Here is a 21,858-nt window from a genome sequence, read left to right on the forward strand (position 1 = left end):
CTACCATGGTTTCAAAGACTTAATAGTTTCATTGTCAAGTCAAAGTAAAGATTAAGCATCAATATTTTTGTATTAACACAAGTTATCTATTGAGTAAAAGTGACATGCAATATTTAAAAGTTATTTTATAGGCTTAGTTACTTCTTGCTTAGTCAATGTATTGAAACACACAGTAAATAACAAAACAAATATGGGTGCAATATCCCCTAAGTTATAACCAATGAACTTTCAGTATCATGTAAAAGGTGGTGATAGGCTTTTACGAGTACGTTTGAATCTACAACATAAGTTTTTGTCAAGCTGAAAGAGCTCTAAATACTCCCACTCAATTTTTTACCAATGTATAAATCTAAATAAAATCAGGTTTCAATAATTAAAAGTATCATTTTATGAGTTTTATGGTTTACGGTTAGCAGAAATACTTGTTTGGTCAAATTTGGTACCGTACAATAAAAAAAAATGTAATTGACTAAATCTCAAAGAAATTTACACATAGAATTAATAGTAAAATAAAAATTAGATGTGGTTCTACCTGTACCTTGGTAAAGTTATTTTAAGTTTAATCATAAAATGTTAATCTGCAGTTAATATTAGGTTGAACACTTTAACAACCATCCACACTGAGTACTACACCACTGTATTATATAAAATTGTCCACACAATTACCAACCAGAGTTTGAGTAATAGACTAGTAAACTCTTGTGTAAAAGAACTTTAAAAGTTTACAGTAAAATAAAACATAAAGAGCAACGATTAACAACTTTATTGAAGCAGGGAAAACAAAACAAGTCCAACGATTATAAGTTATATGTTATGACGATGAATGTCTACATGAAAATTAGGTGTATTTAAAGGCTTTTACCTTAAATTTATACTTGTGTAGTTAACAAACAGTCGTAGGTAATAGTAGTTCACGCAACGATTAATTTAAGATAGTGTTAACGACACTAGTAGAAAATTTAAAAATTTCCAAACTTCTGCGAATGTTTTTAACACTATTTACACAAGTTGCATACACTACTTTACCTAAGACAGTGTTATAATTACTAAAAATCACTAATCCTAACTTCTAAGAGAGGTTATGTTTTCTTTTATGACCTCTCATTGCCACTGACAGTGATGCAACAAAACATTGTACCAAACACTAATTGCAAACCTCATCAATTAAATTGGCCTGAACAGCTGATTAGTTAAACAGTTGAAGTTCAAATCATTACAATTTTACTTCTTCTCTCTCAATCCTTGAACCTCATTGGTCTGTTACCTGTGTTGTTATGAATGTTATGTGAAACTTTTCAGTTCCGGCTACTTTAAAATACAACCTTAGGTACAATGTTTAACATAACAAGAACAAATTAGGAACATTTTAAAACACAAAATAAAGTCAGTCGGGGAAAAAATAGATGGATCTAGGATTGACTATTAAATGGGTTCCCTTAAGAGGGCAATCCCAACAAAACAAGTATTTTCTTCTATAAATAAATTAAAATAACATTCTTGCTTCAATTTGATTAGTTTTCTAACATTGCTCGAACTTCAGTCTTATTTTCACTGAAGTATTCCTTCTCTATTCTCATACAATGGTCAACTAGTTTCGGGTAGCATCGAACTGTAGCTGCAAACTGGTTGTTTGGTAGTGGAGTTGTAAGGATTGTGAAAATGTGAGCGAAAACCACTGCATCGAGTTCTGTTGGCCTGAAACAGTTGGTTTGGTAATTAGCGTACAACATAAAAAAGCAATAACAATTTCTAGTCTGAAAGTGGCTGTGTGGTGTTAAAATACCAAGTCAGCCAATAGGCACCAATAACAGCTATTTTGTTTGGAAGCAGCTAATGGTATTTGTGTATTTACGAAAGATTGGTTACTGGACTATGTCAATATTGACTCTGCTTAAAATGTACAGATATAGATTTTTAATTCATATTGTTTTGGTTTTCAATTCTGTATGTTTTATTTTCAATATTTTAATAAATTTATGTTCATAAATTTAAATCAATAAAGTGCGAATTAATGAGCTGATGTCACCTGTCTGCCATGTTATCTTATAGGACGTCCACTAAACTAAACAACACCACTTGCGACGCTGCCAATTCTACCAGGCCGCGGCCCTGTAGTTAAAGCGTGGTGCAATGTTTGAGCACAAAAAGATTTTGCAGAATTTACTGATGCTGACGCATTTTATACGTTAACACTTGTACCCTCAGTTAAAAATCGACTGCATGGGACCAAAGGACATGCAGGTAGATCAAATCAAATCATTCTTTATTCACTATACATAAAATAACATTAATTGAATAGAGTCAACTAGGCTATAAATACATATAACTACATATTACAAAGTGCTTAAAGTATATTACTAAGATTTACGGTACTGTCAGTAATACTGATCAGTAGTGTGTTAAGGCATACCCTTTATGCTAAGATGACTGTGATAGTAAACTTACTGTTGCAGCAGACCAAAACATCTTTTAGTTCCTTAACTAAACTTACTTGTCACCAAAAAAGTACTTGTTGTCATCTAGTCTTTCTGAGAGTGCAGTGCAACATGAGTCCACTTCTTCATACACCTACACAAATGAAAAAAATAATTATTTCTCTCAGGTAATACTCAGGTTACCGATGTAAAACTTACATAACGCTATCTGGCTAAAAGTCAGGGACGGATTTAGGAATATCACAAACGCAGCAAACAACAATGCAGGCACGGCCCTAGGGACTTTGCCGCCCTGGGCGAGATTGGCGACCACCGCCCCCCGGGGGGTCTGGAATATCCCCCTGCAAGTAAGGGGGGTCCGGGGGAAAATTTGAGAAATATAACTTCTCTAAACACTATTTTTAAGCGTTTAGGAAGTGAAATCTGGTGTTAATACTTAATACAATTTTATGCAATTTTGTACTTATGAAATTAAACTTTTTGCTTTAATTGCATGTGGACTAGCTTTTATTACATTTATTTTTGAAGTACTTAGGCTAGGCTTTTCGTTATATGATAACATTTAACGTTATGTTTCTCTATCCTTTAACACTGAATATTTTGATTAATATGTTGACGGGACTTGGCCTATTTACAAATTTTGATTTCAAAGGCGAGTAATAAAATCACTTAACTTCGTTGTTCCATTGCCACACCAGCTAACGCCATCAAATTTTTCTTCTCGGGGCGAAAAACCCGATCAGTTTACTTTGTTTCGACATAAAATAACACTCATGAGACACCACGGAATACGAAAATCATAAAAACACACTGGCACAATAATTGACACCAGAGTACAGATCAAGCGTAGTGTGGGTGACGGAGTAGAGGAGGAGGGTGTCGATGGGCGGTTGAACGCGCAACGTCCGGTGACTCACGTCTGTTTGGCACGCAAATATCCCACCCCACCACTGCTACCGGCTACCGGCATGTAGTTTATCTGTTACCATTTATTCATCGATAATGAAAGTATACCTACAAACAAACAAGCTTAGTACAATAGGCATGACATTTAATTAACTATTTTATTGCTCACGTTAAAACGATTAATTTCAGGTTGGTAGGTATAAAAGGCTTAGGGTGGTGGTAGGGGGAGGGGCAGATAGGCTAAGGCTGTCGACCTTCTGTGACTTCTGTCTGTACTCTGTTTCGCGCACAAAAACCATACTACTTTCACTGGCATTGTAGTTTATTTACAATTTATTGATATTGAAAGTATACTTTCGAAAAACAAGCTAAGAAGTAAAATTAAAAAGGTTCACTATTTCATTGCATACGTTAAAACATTATTTTTTAAATGTTATTACAATTTTTTTACCCTTCCGGTTGAAGGGGGAATATATCCTCCTGATCCCCCCCGTATCTACGCCACTGTCCCGCCTAATTGTTTACTCCTGGGCTCCAACCCTTCCTTGAGCGATCGCCGAATTATAGTGTCTCCCTGAACTCTTACTTAATTACTAAGGGTTCTAAGTGTAAATTGCACTTTATAGTAGTTTACGCAACGATTGCGTAAAGGTAGTGTTAACGAGACGAGTAGAAAATTTAAGGTACGAGCCTTGGCGAGTGCCTTAATAACTTTTACGAGTGTCGTTAACACTATTTACGCGAGTTGCGTACACTACTTTACCTACGACGGTGTTTTAATTACTATAAATCACTACTCATAACTTCTAAGAGAGGTTGTGTTTTTGTTTATAACCTCTAATTGCCACTGACAGTGAAGCAACGAAACATTGTATCAAATACTAATTGCACCAATCAACAATTAAATTGGCCTGAACAGCTGATTAGTTGAATTTCGAATAATTACAATTTTGCTTCTCCTCTCTCAATCCTTGAACCTCATTGGTCCGTTACACGTGTTGTTATGAGAAAAACTATGCTGTTATGAGATACTTTTCAATTCTAAGAACTGTACTGAAACAGCTACTTTAAAAACGGTCATAGGTAAAAATTATTATTTTTTGGTTTTTGTTTTAAAATCTGGCCTAAGAGTCGGCAGGACTTTCGGCCATCTTGGATTTCCCCCAAATCGGCAATGTTATTAGTTGTTGAAGCAAATTACGACATTGTTTATTAAGATAAAAAGTTGCAAAATATCTCATTTTTGCAACTCCTATCTCTCGGAGGGAAGGGAAGCCCATGCTACCAAAATAATCAATAATCAATCAGAGAGAGAGAGAGAGAGAGAAAGAGAGAGAGAGAGAGAGAGAACGATTATCTGGTCACTTATGCGGCTATACGCTCGTCCTGAAGTATACTTGTGGGACTATTGGTCCTTCTGGGGATATCCCAATAAGGACCAGGCCTTTTTTTTGGCTGGAATGGATTATTTGTTCAAAATAATGCATAAATTGCCCACTTTCAGCGCGAAACGAAAATATCCCCACATGGCACCTTATGATCCTTACACTTAGTTCGCCTTTGCGGCCACCAGAGCTGCGCTGATGCCGGTTTTCTCTCTCCGAAAAGAGAGTAAAGCTTTGGTCCTTATGGGGATACGAGGCCTGATTGGTCCTTTTTGAATTTAGAGAGAGAACTGTACCTCATGATCAACTGTGGGGATATAAGAGAATATCTGCGGTCCCTATGAGGATGTCAATTCTGATTGGTTCGTTTGAATTTTAGAGAGAGAATTTTACCAAATGGTACATTGTGGGGATGGTTTGTGTCTTCAGTGCCAGACATGACACTCTTTAAGAAGCACGTGGCTGTAATTGTGTACAGTTGTTCTCTGAGTTCGTTGTGTTGCTGCTGAACAGACATCATGAAGCGTGGCGTGGCGTAAAAATCCAAATTTTTACGCATAATTACTATTTTATTAAACCTTTTATATAACTGAAAAACTGAATGGATAATATATTTCTGTCCTTTAAAATCATTATTGGTATATAATTATTATTGGTATATTATTAGAGCTTAAAGAAAAACGTCCAATCTATCTAAAATATATATAAATAAACGGTATCAGCATTCTGACACATACTTTCTCCCATAAGTTTGTCAACAACCTTTATCATGTGTAAGCGGTGAGAGTAAATATACGGAAATGGGATTTATACAATTTTGTTCAGAATTTAAAGGACTACATACTAAATTTTTATCAAACAATTTCGGGCCATTTTTGTGAAAATCTGATTTTTCCGTTATTTTATGGGGTTTTATGGGAAAATAACATAATTTACAATAACTTTTGAACCATAATTTTTACAGAAATGGGATTTGTACCATTTTGTTCAGAATATAAAGGACTATAACATACAAAATTTTTATCAAAAACGTTCGGGCCGTTTTTGGGAAAATCCTATTTTTCCGTTATTTTATGGGGTTTTATGGGAAAATTCCCATTAAAAATAAAAAATTTTTAAAAACGAAAAAAACTATCAAAATTTTAAGAACCATAACATACTATGTTAAAATAAAACCGGATTTTTTCTAAAATCCTATTTTTTGTTATTTTATGGGGTTTTTATGGGAAAATAACATAATTTACCATAACTTTTGAACCGTAATTTTTACAGATATGGGATTAGTACCATTTTGTTCAGAATTTAAAGGGCTACAACATACTAAATTTTTATCAAAATCGTTCGGGCCATTTTCGAGAAAATCCGATTTTTCCGGTTTTTTATGGGTTTTTATGGGAAAATCCCCATTAAAAATCAAAATTTCAAAAAAATGAAAAAAAACGCCTGGAGATACCATGGATTAGAACCTACATACCAAATTTCATCGAAATCGGACCACAGGTGTAGTCCCTAGCTCTGTACACATCCAGACACACAGACACACAGACACACACACACACACACACACACACACAGACATCACTTTGAAAACCACTTTTTTGGGTCCAGGGGGACCCAAAACGGATATATCCACTCAAAACTCAAACTCGAAAATTTTGACGAAAACAATACTTTCTCCATATACTATAGTATAGTGGGAGAAAGTAAAAATTAGTTTTTTTTCTGTACATTGCTCAGAATAATATATTTTTAGGTTATTTTTACGTTTTATATATTACAAAATGAAAAAACTAAATAAAAAACGTTTATTTATCCCAAGAATAATAAACTAAAACAGAGAGTAGCTATACAGCATTAGAGTACAACCTTTTTAAGATAAAATTTGCCTTACTTTGCCTAAATTTGACTAAGGGCACACACTAAAATTGGGAAGATTAAAGAAGCAGAAACGAGTCTTATCTCTTTATTTCTGTCCGTCTGTCTGTCTGCTGTCCGTCTGTAACACTCAAGATGGCATTTTACGCTATCCTTTCCAGGAAAACGAGAGTACCTATCAAGATCCAAGTCATTTTAATGTATTCACTGGATTGGCGAGAGTGTCTTTAGCCATTAATATGGCCTCACTACTTTGTAAATAAAATTACTGACGTTCAAAAATGCAGTTTTGTGTGATTTTTGTTAAGTTTTTGTCCAATTTTTATCACATAATCATCTATGAAATAACGAACAGCTGTTCGGATCAAGATTATTTTTCTAGCTGTCATTAATATGTTTACAAATGTTGTTTACAAATACCGTAACAATTTTCGATTACATTTTAAAAGCAAATCCCAACCAAGTGAGATTAAAAACGTTTTTCTTGCATAACCGATTTAATTAATCGCAAGTGCAATAAAGTAGTGTGTAAATGAAATTAAATAACTAGGCATCATCCAGGTCAGGAACCAGAGATTCTTTTTGTATAAGATTGTTCTTGAGTTTTTATAGCCAGAAAGAAGACCTTGAATCAGTTTTGTTTACGGCTGGAAAACTAATTTATTAATGATCGACACCAATAAATTAGAAACAAGGTTTCCACTCATTGACGGCGCTTCAATGAGTGTAAAGTAAAAAATCACAACTGCAGTTGGTGATTGTATTTGAGGTTTACGGATGATGCTAAACTCGATTTTCCAATTTGTCACTTTTTGTTCCTATACCATTGACTTTAATAGTCAATAGTTCATACTCACCGTGTGATGCAATCGCTGGACCATACAGCCAATAGGCCCATAGCCCATCTCTTGGGTACGTACACCTACCCAATTATTCATAACGAACTTTTTGACGACGATCCTTGATAACCGGTACTTTTCCCTAGAATACACGGCCTTCCTACTTAAGAAATAAAATTACAAACGTCCAAAAACCCAACGTTGTGTGATTTTTGTCACGTTTCCTTCTAATGTTAATAAATGTATCAATCATTGTTTAGAGAATACGTAATCTATTAAATGACAAAAAGTTTTTTGTATAAGGTTGTTTTTTTTTCAAACTGACACCGATAAGTTTACTTAAAAGTTGTTTACAAATAAAGCAATTAATGGGAAATAACATTGATTGCCGATAACTTTTTACGAGAAAATCCAGAACCAATAAGAGATCAATAACCTTGATTAATGCATATAGGGTAATTGGTCTATTTAATATTTTTTTTTTTTACTGTAAACGTTAGTTTTTGGTTCTGGTTCTTTTGCCTTGGACGCATTGGTAGCTGAATTATGCAAATATTTGTTATGCAGATATCTGAAACTATGCGAACCAACTGCTGTTCTTAATATAAGAAGGTTTCAACTAAGATAAGATCCCCGTACGTAGAACGGGCACAAAGCTAGTAAAACATAAACGGAGCAAAGTTTTTATTTTTAAAAGTATTTGAACTCCATTGAATCTCCAACACAACACAATTTTACGAGCTACATTCTACATGGGGACAAGAGTTTTATATGTATTGTATTTTTTGCCACAAGCACGAGGCCTCTTTCAGGCCTCGATCAGCCGTAGCCTATTGTAGTAAACAAAAACCAGCATTAAATTACTTCTAATGCTATTCTTATGGGGAACAATTTACGTCATATGTAATTTTGTGTTAAAATTTTGGGAATTTCACTATTTTTTGCCGTCTCGGTATTGTGACCTTTAATTTGAGCCCTCTCCCGTCATTCTAGGACTTCTCAGTCGCCTACAATTTTGACGCAAATAATCGGCTTACGTAATAAATATATTGACTAGAGAATTTTTCAATATGCACAACCATTGTAATGTTGATATTTATTTGCCGTCATATTTTTGTAATTTTCGTTATCAAATTTGTTATGTAATGTACACTGCAATCGGAGTGTCGTTATTACCGCGAGTCACGACGGACGATGTTATGACAATTCGGAATTTTTAACTATCATTTTTAACTGATCCATAATGCCAGTTTAAACATGTTGGTATTCTCTGTCGTTTTTCATAGTCCTCCAATGTATGATTCGTTAATGAATTTATACACCAACAGTAATGTTTAAACTATCACATTAGTTGTGTTTTCTGTGTTGTATTATGTTTTGGTTTATTTATAATGCCAGTTTAAACATGTTGGTATTATCTGTCGTATTTAGTGGTGCTGCATTGTATGAGTTGAATTTGTTTATGAATTTAAAAACCCAATGTAATGTTTACTGTTATTTACAAAGGTTTTTTGGCTTATTGCCTTAGGGTTTTATGATTTATATTTATATGTTTTATGTTTGTATGACCATTTTCTACCACTACCATTTTAGGTTTTATTCTAAACGTGTCTTTTAGAGGAGAGAATTATTTTCTTCTTACATTAAGCAATAATCGCCTCGGTCCTTAAGATGTTTTTGGGGCTTGTCAAACGATGAAATATACAAACAGTTCACAACAAACATGCGTAACGTTTTACTAACCCCAAAAGACATCTGAATAATTAATGTGAGCGTTGCCCAATACAGACAAGAAACACTACGTTATTAAGGTTATTGTTTTGTGCCCTTAGATTTTTTTAAAGTTATTATTTATACAGTTTAATAATTGAAACTTAATTCTTCTGTTAAATTTCTACCGGTAAATTCTATAGTTACTTTATGAAGGGCTACACCGAAAATTTTTACTTATTTTTACTATAGTAAGATGATTATACTTTATTCCCAATTTTTAGGTTAAGTTCAATTTACATTACTGTATTGTTTGTCAGTATATTTTTATGCCACAGTGTTTAAGTAATTTATTTAATAATATACTACACTATTTGTACTATATATTATACTTAATTAATAATGTAATTTTTGAAACAATAATGATTTTTGAAAGAAACTGTTTTATTTTAATCCTTAGAGAGTAATCTGGTAATATATCAATCATTATCAACATGTTTTCAGACGGTTTGAATAAACAGTCTAGTTACCTTGTATTTTGCATGATGTCGTACTATTTGTCTATGCAGTTTAACAAATTACTTCAAAAACAAAAGAAGTTAACGACATAAACCAGTAAATTACATAAGTATAAAAAGTAGTTGATGATTATTGTTTTAATATTAAAAACGTAATTATATATTTCAAAATTTGACGTAGTATAAATATTTATTATTAAATCCAGTTTTTTATGTTTATTGAATGTTGCAATATTAATTATAAAAACTGTTATAACTCTAGTTACAGCTACTGCTATACACTCCATAGTAATAAAAAAGGCCATTCTTTGCTATACTGGAAAAAATAGACACTTAAATTGATTAGAAACAAGAATAGATAAATCAAGTAATGTTACTTTTGAAGCCATAACAAATTGAACTTTTAGGCCCTCACGCCATCTAGAATTAGCAACACCACAAAAATTCTTTCCAGCTGGTTCGATGTGAGTTTCCTGCAAAAATATCCACAGAAATATGGGTTGCAGAAAAAAGCACCTGATGGTGTCTTGTTGCGTGTGCTCCCGCTATCTCCGCGTTCCACCACCTCCGAACCCAAATCTGTCCCGCCACCTCCGAATTCTTGAGTGACCCTTATAATCCCGTCACTGCCTGCGTTGGTAGTCACGGCTGCGAAGCCCCGTGGATGGGAGATTTAATGAAAATTTAACCCGTGGGTTAGGTTAGGTTAGGTTACAGTGCGTTCAAACAGCCGTGGCACCTGATGGATTGGGAGACCCCAAGGGTCTTTATGGGGTCTCCTAATCGGTCAGGTGCCACGGCTGTTTGAACGCACTGTAGGTTAGGTTAGGTTAAGTTAGGACGGAAATTCTTAACGCAAATAGTAACCAAGGATTATCGGGGTCACTCTGAAATTCGGAGAGGGCGGGACACGGAGGTGGCGGGACGCGGAGATAGCGGGAGGTAACCTCTTGGTGGGATGACTGGGATTGCTGTGTTGCAAGCTCGAAGACCATATATTTCCTTCTTTGGAGGCGGCCATGCTTGAATGCGAGCCTATTGTAATCGTTTAATTACAACAAGTAAAGATCGTCCAAAGTAAGATTTTCAAAGATATTATATTAAGTTTATTATTAAGTTAGTTTTGGAAGTACGATATCATCAACAAGTTAAGCTCAACACCACAATGAATGATAACACTATGTTGCGGTATCAACTTGAAGTGACGACTTTTATGAATAGCATTATATCACTACCTGAGACAGGGATCTCACATGGTGCGTATTTTAACCTGCATATGAAATTATATAATATCAACATAAAAATGATGAAAATATGTTACTATTGAAAAAATTGTATGCACATAGAATACATTTATCCGAAATTTTATAAAACTTAAAATTAAATCTTCAGTTATAACATTGTCTAAGGAATATAAGAATATATTCCAGGTAAAGTGGTGTCAACATTTGCCTCACATAAATAATATCAATGACGGGGGTACGGACATGAATATTCATGTATGTATACATGGTATTTTTTTTTATATATTTATTTAAACCATTGCTTATACTTATACAAAGTCAAAGTCATCTTTATTGTCACATAACGTTTTTTTCAAATGCTCTGGCACAGCCGACATTGTCAAACTATACTAAGATAAACTAGCTTATTGGTAAAAATAAATACATAGTAAAAAAAAACAAACAATACACATTGATTTGTCTTTGAGAAACAGATCTATACTATAATAATTCTTTTCCAACAAAAACTTAACAATGTTTCCTTAAAAGATACTAATCCTATTATCGATTCGTAGAACCCATGCAAATAGTTCAAACATCTTTTACCCATATAAGAAGGTGTCCTTTCCACAACATTTAATCTGTGTATAGGATATTGAAAATCTTTATTAAATCTAGTGTTATAATTGTGCCAATTATTTTCACTGAGGGGTTTTTCGAAATTTGATTTCACATACAATAAACATTTAAGAATATACAAATTAGGGACGGTTAGAATTTTTAGTTCTTTAAAAAGTTGTTTGCAAGAATGTTTTACGGGTTTGAAAGACATTATTCTAAGTATTCTTTTATGAAGTTTAAAAAGTTGATACGAATCAGAGGTGACGCCCCAAAGCTCTATTCCATACTGTAAAATTGATGAAAATAAAGCGTGATAAATCATTAGTCTAGTGTTTAAATCATTTCTTAAGACCATTCAATTAATTATATTACCCTTAAACATTTAGCATGAACTGTTTTTACGTGTCCTCCTAATTTCATTCTCATACCTCCACAAAACCCTCTGAGATATCGCCGTAAAGTCCTCTCTTACAGTCCCACAAATCCCTCTCTTATATCCATTGAAAGTTACTTGGTATCCTATTTCACCGTCTAACATTCTCAAAAACTATTTATAGGCCTACATAACCCCACAAATATCTATCTTGTATATCTCCACAAGATCCGCTCTCATATCCTCATAACGCCCTCTCTTGTGTCTCCTGGATAATCACCATCGCACAAACCCAAGTAACTGTAGAACTATGAACTCTTTTCTCATATCGCCATAAAGTCCTCTCTTATATTCCCACAAGTCCCCCTCATATATCCTCACAAAACCCTCTCGTTTATCCCCACATGCCCCTCTCTCATATCCTTATAAATTCCTCTCTTATATCCCCACATGCTCCTCTCTTATATCCTTATAAATTCCTCTCTTATATCCCCACATATCCCTCTCACATATCCTCACTATGCCCTCTCTTACAATGACCGTTATATCCTCTGAATGTTCTCTCTTATATCCCCACTAATTCCTCTCACATATCCTCGTAAATCCTCTCTCATAGTGACCGTTATAGCCCCACAAGGACAAAAATCGGCACTTGGTAAATGGACAAATTTTTGAGAGAGGGCCACAAAAAACAACAATTTTATCTAACAATCTTCTCTCACTAGATTCTTTCTAACACTAAAAATGGCAGAGTTCCCACAAGTGACCATACAAACAAGTATCCCCGCAAAGCACCAGATGCTGGACAGAGAGAGAGAGAGAGAGAGAGGAATACGTCGAGGTCAATCCCAACCGCTGCAATATTGCATTGACGCTGTCACTCGTCCTGGGTAACGTGGTGACGGTAATTCGATACACAAGAGTGGTTTGTTTTTATATTTGGGCTTAAATTATAATTTTAAATCGATGTTTGAATTGCCGTTTATCTTCTTAGGCTTGTTCTTTACGTAAAATGTAATATAGATAATTGTACTCTTCACATTCACTTAATCAATTTATTATTTTATTCGTATTAAAAATTTACTGTTCCCTAAAATTTGTTTATTGCCCTGGCTCTGCAGCCCCAGTTACACCACCCCGGCTTCCCCGACACGGCTGAAGCCAATTCTGTTGAAATTCCTAGGCCTACTCAGCTCTTTTCAATTAAGTTATGTTATAGAACTTTCAAGTTATGTTATAGATATGCAAAAGGGTGTGGATTGCTAAAAACAGTTCTGCAGTTACTGCAAGTACTGTATAGTATATACTCTATAGATTGGCTTAATTCCTAGAAATCAAGCGAAACATTAGGATAGGTAGTAAAGAAATAATAAAATATATCGGCTACTAACTACTACAATGTTGGCACATTTAAGATTTCTAGGAAACATTTGATTTCATAATCATTATTTGATTCATTATTCCTTGTAGGAATTATTTGTAGAACTTATAGGCTTACTAATCAACAATGAAGCCCCGAATAACATCATCATCGGGGGTAAGTCCCGATGAACAATCTTCCATATTTTCTATTTATTTTTATATGTATAGGCAAGTATAATGTTAGCCAGCAGCCAGTCCCTTGATTTAATGTTGAATTGTTCATTACAGTAACTCCCTCTTATCCGGACACCTTTTAACCGGACTACACTCGGCGCAAATGACATCTCTTTAACCGGACAATTTTTATCAGCACATTGGTTTAACTGGACTAGATCGGCAGGAAGTGGACAGTACTGAAACGACTGTTCTCGTGGGAAAGATTTGAGACCAGTGATCACGTTTCTAAATACAATGCTCTCCTAAATTTAAGTCGAATATCACAGTAAATGGTCCGTTTTAACGAGTTTTTGGGGACGTCGGTTTAACCGGAAAACCCGTTATCCGGACTGGCCTCGTTCCCGAGGAGCTTGGATGAGAGGGAGTCTACTGTAGGTGCGGTAACCAGTTGAAACTAAGTTAACAAAATCTTTAGCAGAATAATCTTAACAAACACTCATCTTTACAATTTAAACTTATTTTTAACTTCCTTTCCTATTCATAACCCTAAAACTGTTGACAATATAAATACCTATAGGCCTTAATACTGTTGTCCTCTGCAGTTTTAGGCTGTTGATCTGGTGTTACATGTTTCAGGAACACATGGGGGATGTTACAAGTTACATGGGTGTGTTGGCATGCCATCATCAAAATAAAATCCTTTTCTCAGTACAGTATCACGGGAAGTCGACATGCCATGGTCACTTGAGGGAACAGATGCGTAACATGTGTGTGTCAAACAAAGCTTAGGGCATGATTAATTTCCTGATAATAGGTTTGTAACTTTTTGCGAGCCTAGGCTACTCTTATTCAAAAGCAGGTTTAAATAAGTGTCAGTGCTTGTTTCCAATAGTCTCATTGAAATTTGCATTCATTCATGTTACGTCCGCCCAACATGTCCTTTTTTTTAATTATTAGTCCTCAGAATCAAAGAAACATAAGTTAAAAGCTTACCTCTAGGGCAAGCCGATTGCACCATTATGTTATTTCCCATTAGTGTAGGCTACTTGACAAACCTGTTGCACGCTCTTATCCAGCCAGTTAAGAGCACCGAGACGTTTGAGAACTCGTCGGCGCTTCTTTGCAGTTAGTATCCAACCCAGCGGCCAGGGATGTACGGAGCTATTCCTCGGTTTTGTTACCTGGTTGTAGGTGTCACGGTCCACCCATGTTACGTATAACTGTGGTAAACAAAATCACTCTATAATCTGCACTAATCCAAAAACTTAATGGTTTTTATTGTAAAACACTTCATTCATAACCAACACAGTTCTTTATTTGGTGTATACTTGTAATGAAAAAATATAACGAGAAAGTGTAAAGCTTGAAATGTGTAAAGGAATCGTAAATTCAAATTTTAAGGTAAAATGGACTTTTCCTATTGATATAGTGTTTTGAGTACACAACATTTTGGGAGGTAAGTAGGTAAACTCCGCTAGTTTTAAGTGACCTTAATATCTACATTTATCTAAGTAATAACCCTATCTAATGTGAAAACCTACAAAAAACACATAAGAAAAAAATTAAAATACATATTCTAAATATTTAAAGCGTATTTTATCTAAAGTACCAAACATTCAAGACTTGTTTGTAAAATAAGGTCCTAACAAGCTCCAGTCCAATCAAGAAACCTGTTTTTAACTGCTAAATTTTTCACGTCTTTTCTTTCACTGAATAAAAATTGCTTTTAAGCTTTAAGCGTTTAAAACCGATTGTAATCAAATTTCATGTGTCAGCAGCATAAGGTGCATTAAGACTACTGAAGTGTACAACATGTTAAATTTCTATCATGCAACAATGCACAATGCAGTTGCAGTCGAGCTTTGATTATCTAAGTTACCTATGCTAGTCCCGAAAAGGTAAAAGTGGTAATATTAGATTAGGTGATAACATATAAAATTATAAAAATCTAATGTAAATATGTTAAAATATTATTTGATGAATAATGTTCTCTGTTATCGGTTTAAAATGGATCATGCACACAAGGAGGGTTAGGCAATATAACACACAGGGTCGGATGCTCAAGACTTTATTGCAGTACTTACTTCAGCATTGGCAAGTACAGTGTTCATGAGCGACATGTACGCCCTCATGTCTGATTTCGTTAAGGTGTCCAAGTCACCAGATAATGATATTCCCTGGAATACATACAAAGTTAAAAATAAATTAAAACTATTTTAATTTAATTAAAAAACAAAAAACATAAGTATAAACCCTTGAACTAGTCTAATGTAACTGGATTTTTATTGCATTTGCATTTGTGTTTTAAAAAAAGTTAAGATATTCCCAATTTCAAATTTTAACTTTATAAAAAAGCCTATCATCTTGAAAAGGTCAACATGGATGTTTTATCATCAGAAAGAATGAAAAGTATCTGGTCGTATGCTTCAGGGGTTATGTCTCGTGTTGTTATATACCATGAAGAACTAAGATCAAGATGTAATGGTGTTGTAAAGTTATCACTTTAACTTTATTAAATCTCAATTTTTACTAAAAATCAAGTAGTTGTTATTCAAGAGCTTGACAACGGCGACGAGTGAAAAATCTACATCAACCAACCGTGTGTATATTTACAAATAAAGGATTCGTCATGTGAAGTAACCTAACGAACCACCAACATATAAGGTTCCAAAATGAACCAAATCAATCTATATTTTGACCATTCTTCTGGCGATTTCGCCATATTTAAGTCAAAATTGGAGAATTCATTCATAGTTAATAAAATTACCAATGAAGACAAGCAGGCATTGCTCATTACTTCCATTTCGGATAATACATAAGTTATAGGCTACTCACAAGTTTGAGTGTTCCTAAAAAGTTCTCTGAGCTTAAGTATGACGAACTAATTAAATTATTAGAATCTCATTTCAAACCTAGAAATTCATTTCTATTTTGCCAGTAGGAGGAAATTTTATCAGGCTCGACAGGATCATAATGAATCCATTAAATAATTTGCAGCTCAGTTAAGAAGTCTAGCAGGTGAATTTGGTTTTGAAACAGAATTGGAACTTCTTATGCGAGATGTGTTTACTTTGGGCCTTAGGGACCCTAAAATCCAAGATAGGCTGTTTGAGGAGGATGCTTCAAAGACCACAACTACATTTGAGAAAATATTAAATTTAGCTGTGTCAAAGGAGGTGAGCGAAAAAAATTTGTTGCCTATAAAGTCTGAGCCTGCGGAATTCAATCAATTATCTAAATTCAAGCATGGTTACACCAAGATGAATATAAGCATAGACAAAAAGAATTCGATATAGACCGTCAGCTGTGCTGCGGTTACCATAGGTTCTGGCGCACACCGCTTGGAGCGCCATGTAGTTACGGCGTACGCGCTACGTAAACTACAGCGGTGTGAGCCGGAACCTATGGTAACCGCAGCGAAACTGACAGTCTATATTTAATTCTTTTTGTCTTTGATATAAGCCAACTGGTAGTGGTACGGGTAAGGATAAATTTTCTTTCAGGCCTGGACCGAAGTGCAACCATTGTGGTAGGAATAACCAAGTGCGGATTGCAACTACAAGGACTACATTTGTCACATTTGTAATGTAAAGGGTCATCTAGCCCATGTTTACAAGAAAAAACCCTGTTGCAGCAAACCTGCAGACTAAGCGAATTTCCATTTGCCTGATTGGATTTGCACCAAAATGTCTCCTTAAAAATATCACATTCATCCCCTATTTAAATAACAGTTAAGCGAGTACTTAGGTTTGCTGCAACAGGGAGGGTAGAAAGGTGTTTTTTTTTTGTAAAATGTTAATAGTTTAGTATAAAATGAATGCATTTTCCAAATTTGATCAAAATATGATCATAAACAAGCAAACTACAACAGTTTACTTATTCTCCATAGGAATAACATGGAATTTTTAATTTACAGTTTTTTTTTAATTTTCTCCGTAACCATTAGACGCATAATAACGCTTCAATATACTAAATTATTTGTTTTTTTAAGCTCTACAAAATGGTTTGGAAGGAAAATGCTAAATTTTATGTTTTTAGGGTCAAAAATAGGAAAAACCAATTTTTGCCCCATAAAACCCCCCATAAACCCCTGGTTCGCGAACTCGTTCGAATAAATGTAGGTCTACACATTTGTACCAAATTTCATTAAAATTGGAAAATTTTTGCTTGAGTTATCGCGCTAACGGACACATATATAAATAATAAATATATATATATGAATTTGAACGGATAGTGTTTTTGGTCTCTAGGGACCTCAAAACGAAAAAGTAAATCGGTCCCGGGTCCAGGTCTTACCATGAGTACTACGGTAAATAGCTTATTCCCTGTATGGGAAATTCGCTGAAAGGTGCTGGTAAACCTATGCTTAATAAAAACAGGGCCTACCAAAATTTAAAGCTAAATTTATGGACGGTACCGGTAGTGGTGACGCGACAACCCAGGATGAATCAAACCAAGATCCAAATCACGATGGTAAAGATGAAGTTAATTTAGGGGACACAATTGAGTGAAAATTTAAAAACGTACGTTTTCATGTCCCTGGCCTTTTACTTCGTAGATACTGGATTTGTAGTTTATTATTATGTGTTTTAATATTTTTTGGGACGGGGGCAACATGTTACACACATTTATTCGGTTTTAAATAGGGTCTAGGTATTTTTTTCGTATTTTTAAAGTCTCGAAATTCACGACCATGACGTGTCCCTAGGGTACATTTTCCAACTTTCACGCTGTTTTTAGACTAATTATTCATGCCGAAATATATAAAGCCATATTTTTATGTCATCAATGGTTATTAAACTTACAAAAAAGGAGCATATTATAATTTTATTGTCATTACAAACTGACTACCATTACATAATAAGTCTGTCCCTCGATTTGGCGTCACGACCATTTGGGAAAATTTGTCAACTTTGGAGCACGACAGTGGCAAGCCTGGCGTCGATGGAGTCAGTTGGTTTTAGAGACTAGTTCGGGGTGTACGTGTCGTTTCGAGTTGAAAGGAGGAATTACAAGATTAATAAAGGAAAGATTGTGTTTTTTGTAATTTTGGTGTGTCCATGACCGTACGTAGTCATTCAATGAAGTAGACATGGTGTTAATTTTTGTTTATAAGATATTTCAATTGCTAGATTAACCTAGAAGTCCACTTTGTATCCTCAAACATGAGGTGCAGGGCTACCGCCAGAACAGAGCCAAATAACACGTAATTTCACGACCAAAGTTTCACGACCATCGCGGGTTTTTTCACGACCAATCCAGCCTTATGGATTATAGTGTGTTTGGTCGTGACAATAACTTTAATATAATTGTAAATTGAACGGTTTAGTTCAATTGAAACACACATTTTTATTATAACTAACAGGATAATTGAAGGATTGTTTAGAAAGATTTAGATTATTCCAGACAATTCACGACCGTACCGCTTGTCCCTGACCATCACGTTTATGATTTCTATCATAAAAATTTCAAAAATTAAAATATCGTCATATTTCAATGTTTTATACACAAAAGAAGCACACCTCTATACAAACATAACAATTTTTCGGGTCTCAGGTAAGTTTTTTCGGAGTTATACAAACTTAAAAAGATTTTATTGGCTTTTTTTCAATTTTTTGAGTTTTTTTATTTTTTTCTAGAAAGACCAAATATACCAAAAGCTCAGTGACCTTTTTATTGTATAATAGTCATAAAAGTAAATTAGTTTATAGCAAAACATAGTTATAAAAATAATATTAACTATTTTTTATATTCATTTAAATGTCCGTTATGGTTGTGACAGGATTTTGTGTTTTTCCACTAAAGATGCTCTTTTAAAAAGAAACTACCAAAGATATTGCGTTACCACATTAGATATTGCATTTTTTTTTACATTTTACGAAACTTCAAATGTTAATGAAATAAAAAAAATAATAAAAGTTTTGAAAAAAGGTGAAAAAAATTTGCAAAGTGCTTTTCCTGAAAACGTACGTTTTTAAATTTTCACTCAATTAACATTGGTATCCTGGAGAAAGTGGACTAGTCAGTGGGCACCATCACGATCTCGAGAGATGTATAATAACTCTACAGGATAGCGCGCTGTGTGGTAGAAAATCGAATTGGCGGGATACCGAGGCGGACGGGCCGAATGAACCTCTCTGTTTTACACAAACATACATTCACTCAACCTGCTCTGCTACATTTATTTGTTAGCATACAAATTTCAAAATGATATATTATTTTTAAAAAAATTATTTATTTATTTTTTATTTTTTTAAATAAAAAAAAACACAAACAAAAACATAGAAAAAAAAAACAAAAAAAAATTATTTTTTTATTTTTATAATTTTTTTTATTTTGTTTTTTTATATTTTTTTATTTTTTATTATTTATTTTTTTTTTATTTTTTATTAAAAGTCTTGGATTGCTGATGAACCGCACATTAGACTGGACTGACGCAGTGGTAGATACTTGTAAAAGAGTATTTGCCGCCATTCACACAATGAAGAAGATGCAATGACTCCTTCCTTTTCACATCAAACTCTTACTGGTCAAATCACTTGTGTTTCCACACTTCAATTACTGCAACACTGTGGTTAATGATATGACTGTGGCTTTGGCAACAAAACTACAACGTGCACAAAATTATTGTATTAGATTTCTGTTTGACCTTAGGCAGGACGACCACGTCACACCTTATTACATAAATGAATCAATTTTGAAATTAGATGACCTCAGAAAACTCCGAATACTTTCAATCACTCATTCGGCTATCAATCTTGGAATTCCAAATTACATTGCAAAGAATTTTGAATTTTTGAATGAAAGAGGTGCAAGGGATACTCGCTCTGGCTCGTCTACGTTGCGCATTCCTCGTCACAGAACAACTATTTATAATAAATCATTTGTAGTCACAGCATGCCGCCTATGAAACTCTATACCCGATGCCATTAAATCCATAGAAAACCGATCCCGACTGAAGGCGACACTGAAAGAATATTATCTCAACCGGATGGTAGTGGCGTGGCGGGATGGCGTGCGTTAGGCTTAGCTGCTGCAAAGCGTGAATGTGTGTGTGACTGTATGCTAGGAAAAGAAATGTATGTTATGTTGTTTATTATTAATTATGTTACGAAATGTGTATTTTACTTTTGTTCATATCATGTATTATTGTTATTACTATTATTATTTAGAGGTTAACTGTAAGAAAGGACCATGAGGTCCTAAGTTCGCCTCAATAAAGAAGGATTTTCATTTCATTATTTTTCTGGAAAAACCACTGCTTATTACTATGTAGCCTAGTTAGTTTTTACCTTAACATATTTCTTATAATTTATTTAGGCAAATTAAAACTGATGATTGTTTTTTTACACCATTAATAACATGAAAAATGTAGTAAGCGAGGAACTTTTTTATTTTTTGGTCAGGAAAAAATGTCCTGCGGCAAAGTTTTAGATCAAAGTATGAATTTTATTTTTTATTTGTAGCTTTTTTTGATACGAAGTCTGCTTGTATAATTTTCAAGCGATTAAAAATAGGCATAAAATCGCTTGGCGCGGCATTGGCGCTAGGAGCTCGGCCGGCTCAGCATCAGTTTACGGTATCTAGATACTGCGTTTCTAGCATTTAATTATAATTTTATTACATCAAGTATGTCATTACATTACGAAGAATGGTAACTAAATTTACAAGCGTATGTTTATGCATTTCAATGCCTAGCGGTAGTCTATAGTTAACAAAATTCTTTGAATCAAAGAATAAATGTTGGATCCCACAGTAGTACTTAATACCTGAGAAAATATTTTGTTATTATTTTACTTCATTGAGAATAATCAATACATTTTAGATATCGGCATTAAATATCATACACTCATTTTATTTAGCAACATAATATGTTTTCCAAACACGTTAATCACAGCATGACAAAGAAATATATACTATAAACAAAATATATATTCTTAAATGTTGCAAAGTATCTTAATAATAATTGGGCCTCACAGCAGCAAATGATGACATGCTTTGTGATCAAATAATTATTTTGATATACTTTGCTCTGTTTTAATGTTAAAATATTAATAAATCTAACTATTTCATAACATCACTAAATTTCTTATGAGATTTACTTTTGACACATACTCTACAAAGTGTGAGCAAGTACGTAGATTAATTATATCTGCCTATAAATCCTCCTTAAGTTTGTTACAATCAATTATCCTCGGAATATTTCCACAAAACTAACATAGCAATACACGGCGAGAGCGGGCGCGACGCTCGCCACTAGGGTGACTCATGCCTTTTATCCCCACTCCTCGTGGACAGAGCGAGGTAGCGACGGACCGTTTTTCGAGACCTACTTCAACCTGAGCGCGCAATCCAGGGAGTTATTATACATCGATGGTGGGCACCCATAGTGCCGGTGTTAAAACCTGATGGATCCGTCAGGATATGTGGTGAC

At 34.2% G+C, this 21,858-nt stretch overlaps 1 protein-coding gene across 1 annotated transcript in view; it reads right to left on the reverse strand.

The window, feature by feature from the left end:
* Window positions 1-748: 748 nt before the first annotated feature.
* LOC128998607 (metaxin-2-like) overlaps window positions 749-21,858 on the reverse strand; it is a 29,383-nt gene continuing 8,273 nt past the window's right edge. The window contains exons 3-6 of the mRNA XM_054424821.1: window positions 15,509-15,601; window positions 14,480-14,644; window positions 2,492-2,568; window positions 749-1,695 (exon numbers count right to left, since the gene is read on the reverse strand). Coding sequence (XP_054280796.1) covers window positions 1,512-1,695; window positions 2,492-2,568; window positions 14,480-14,644; window positions 15,509-15,601 — 519 coding nt within the window. The 3' untranslated portion in view covers window positions 749-1,511. The remainder of the gene's footprint in view (window positions 1,696-2,491; window positions 2,569-14,479; window positions 14,645-15,508; window positions 15,602-21,858) is intronic.

This window comes from Macrosteles quadrilineatus, unplaced genomic scaffold (assembly GCF_028750875.1).
Source record: "Macrosteles quadrilineatus isolate MER2022 unplaced genomic scaffold, UCM_ALF_1.0 Scaffold_7__1_contigs__length_78375512, whole genome shotgun sequence".
NCBI lineage: Eukaryota > Metazoa > Arthropoda > Insecta > Hemiptera > Cicadellidae > Macrosteles > Macrosteles quadrilineatus.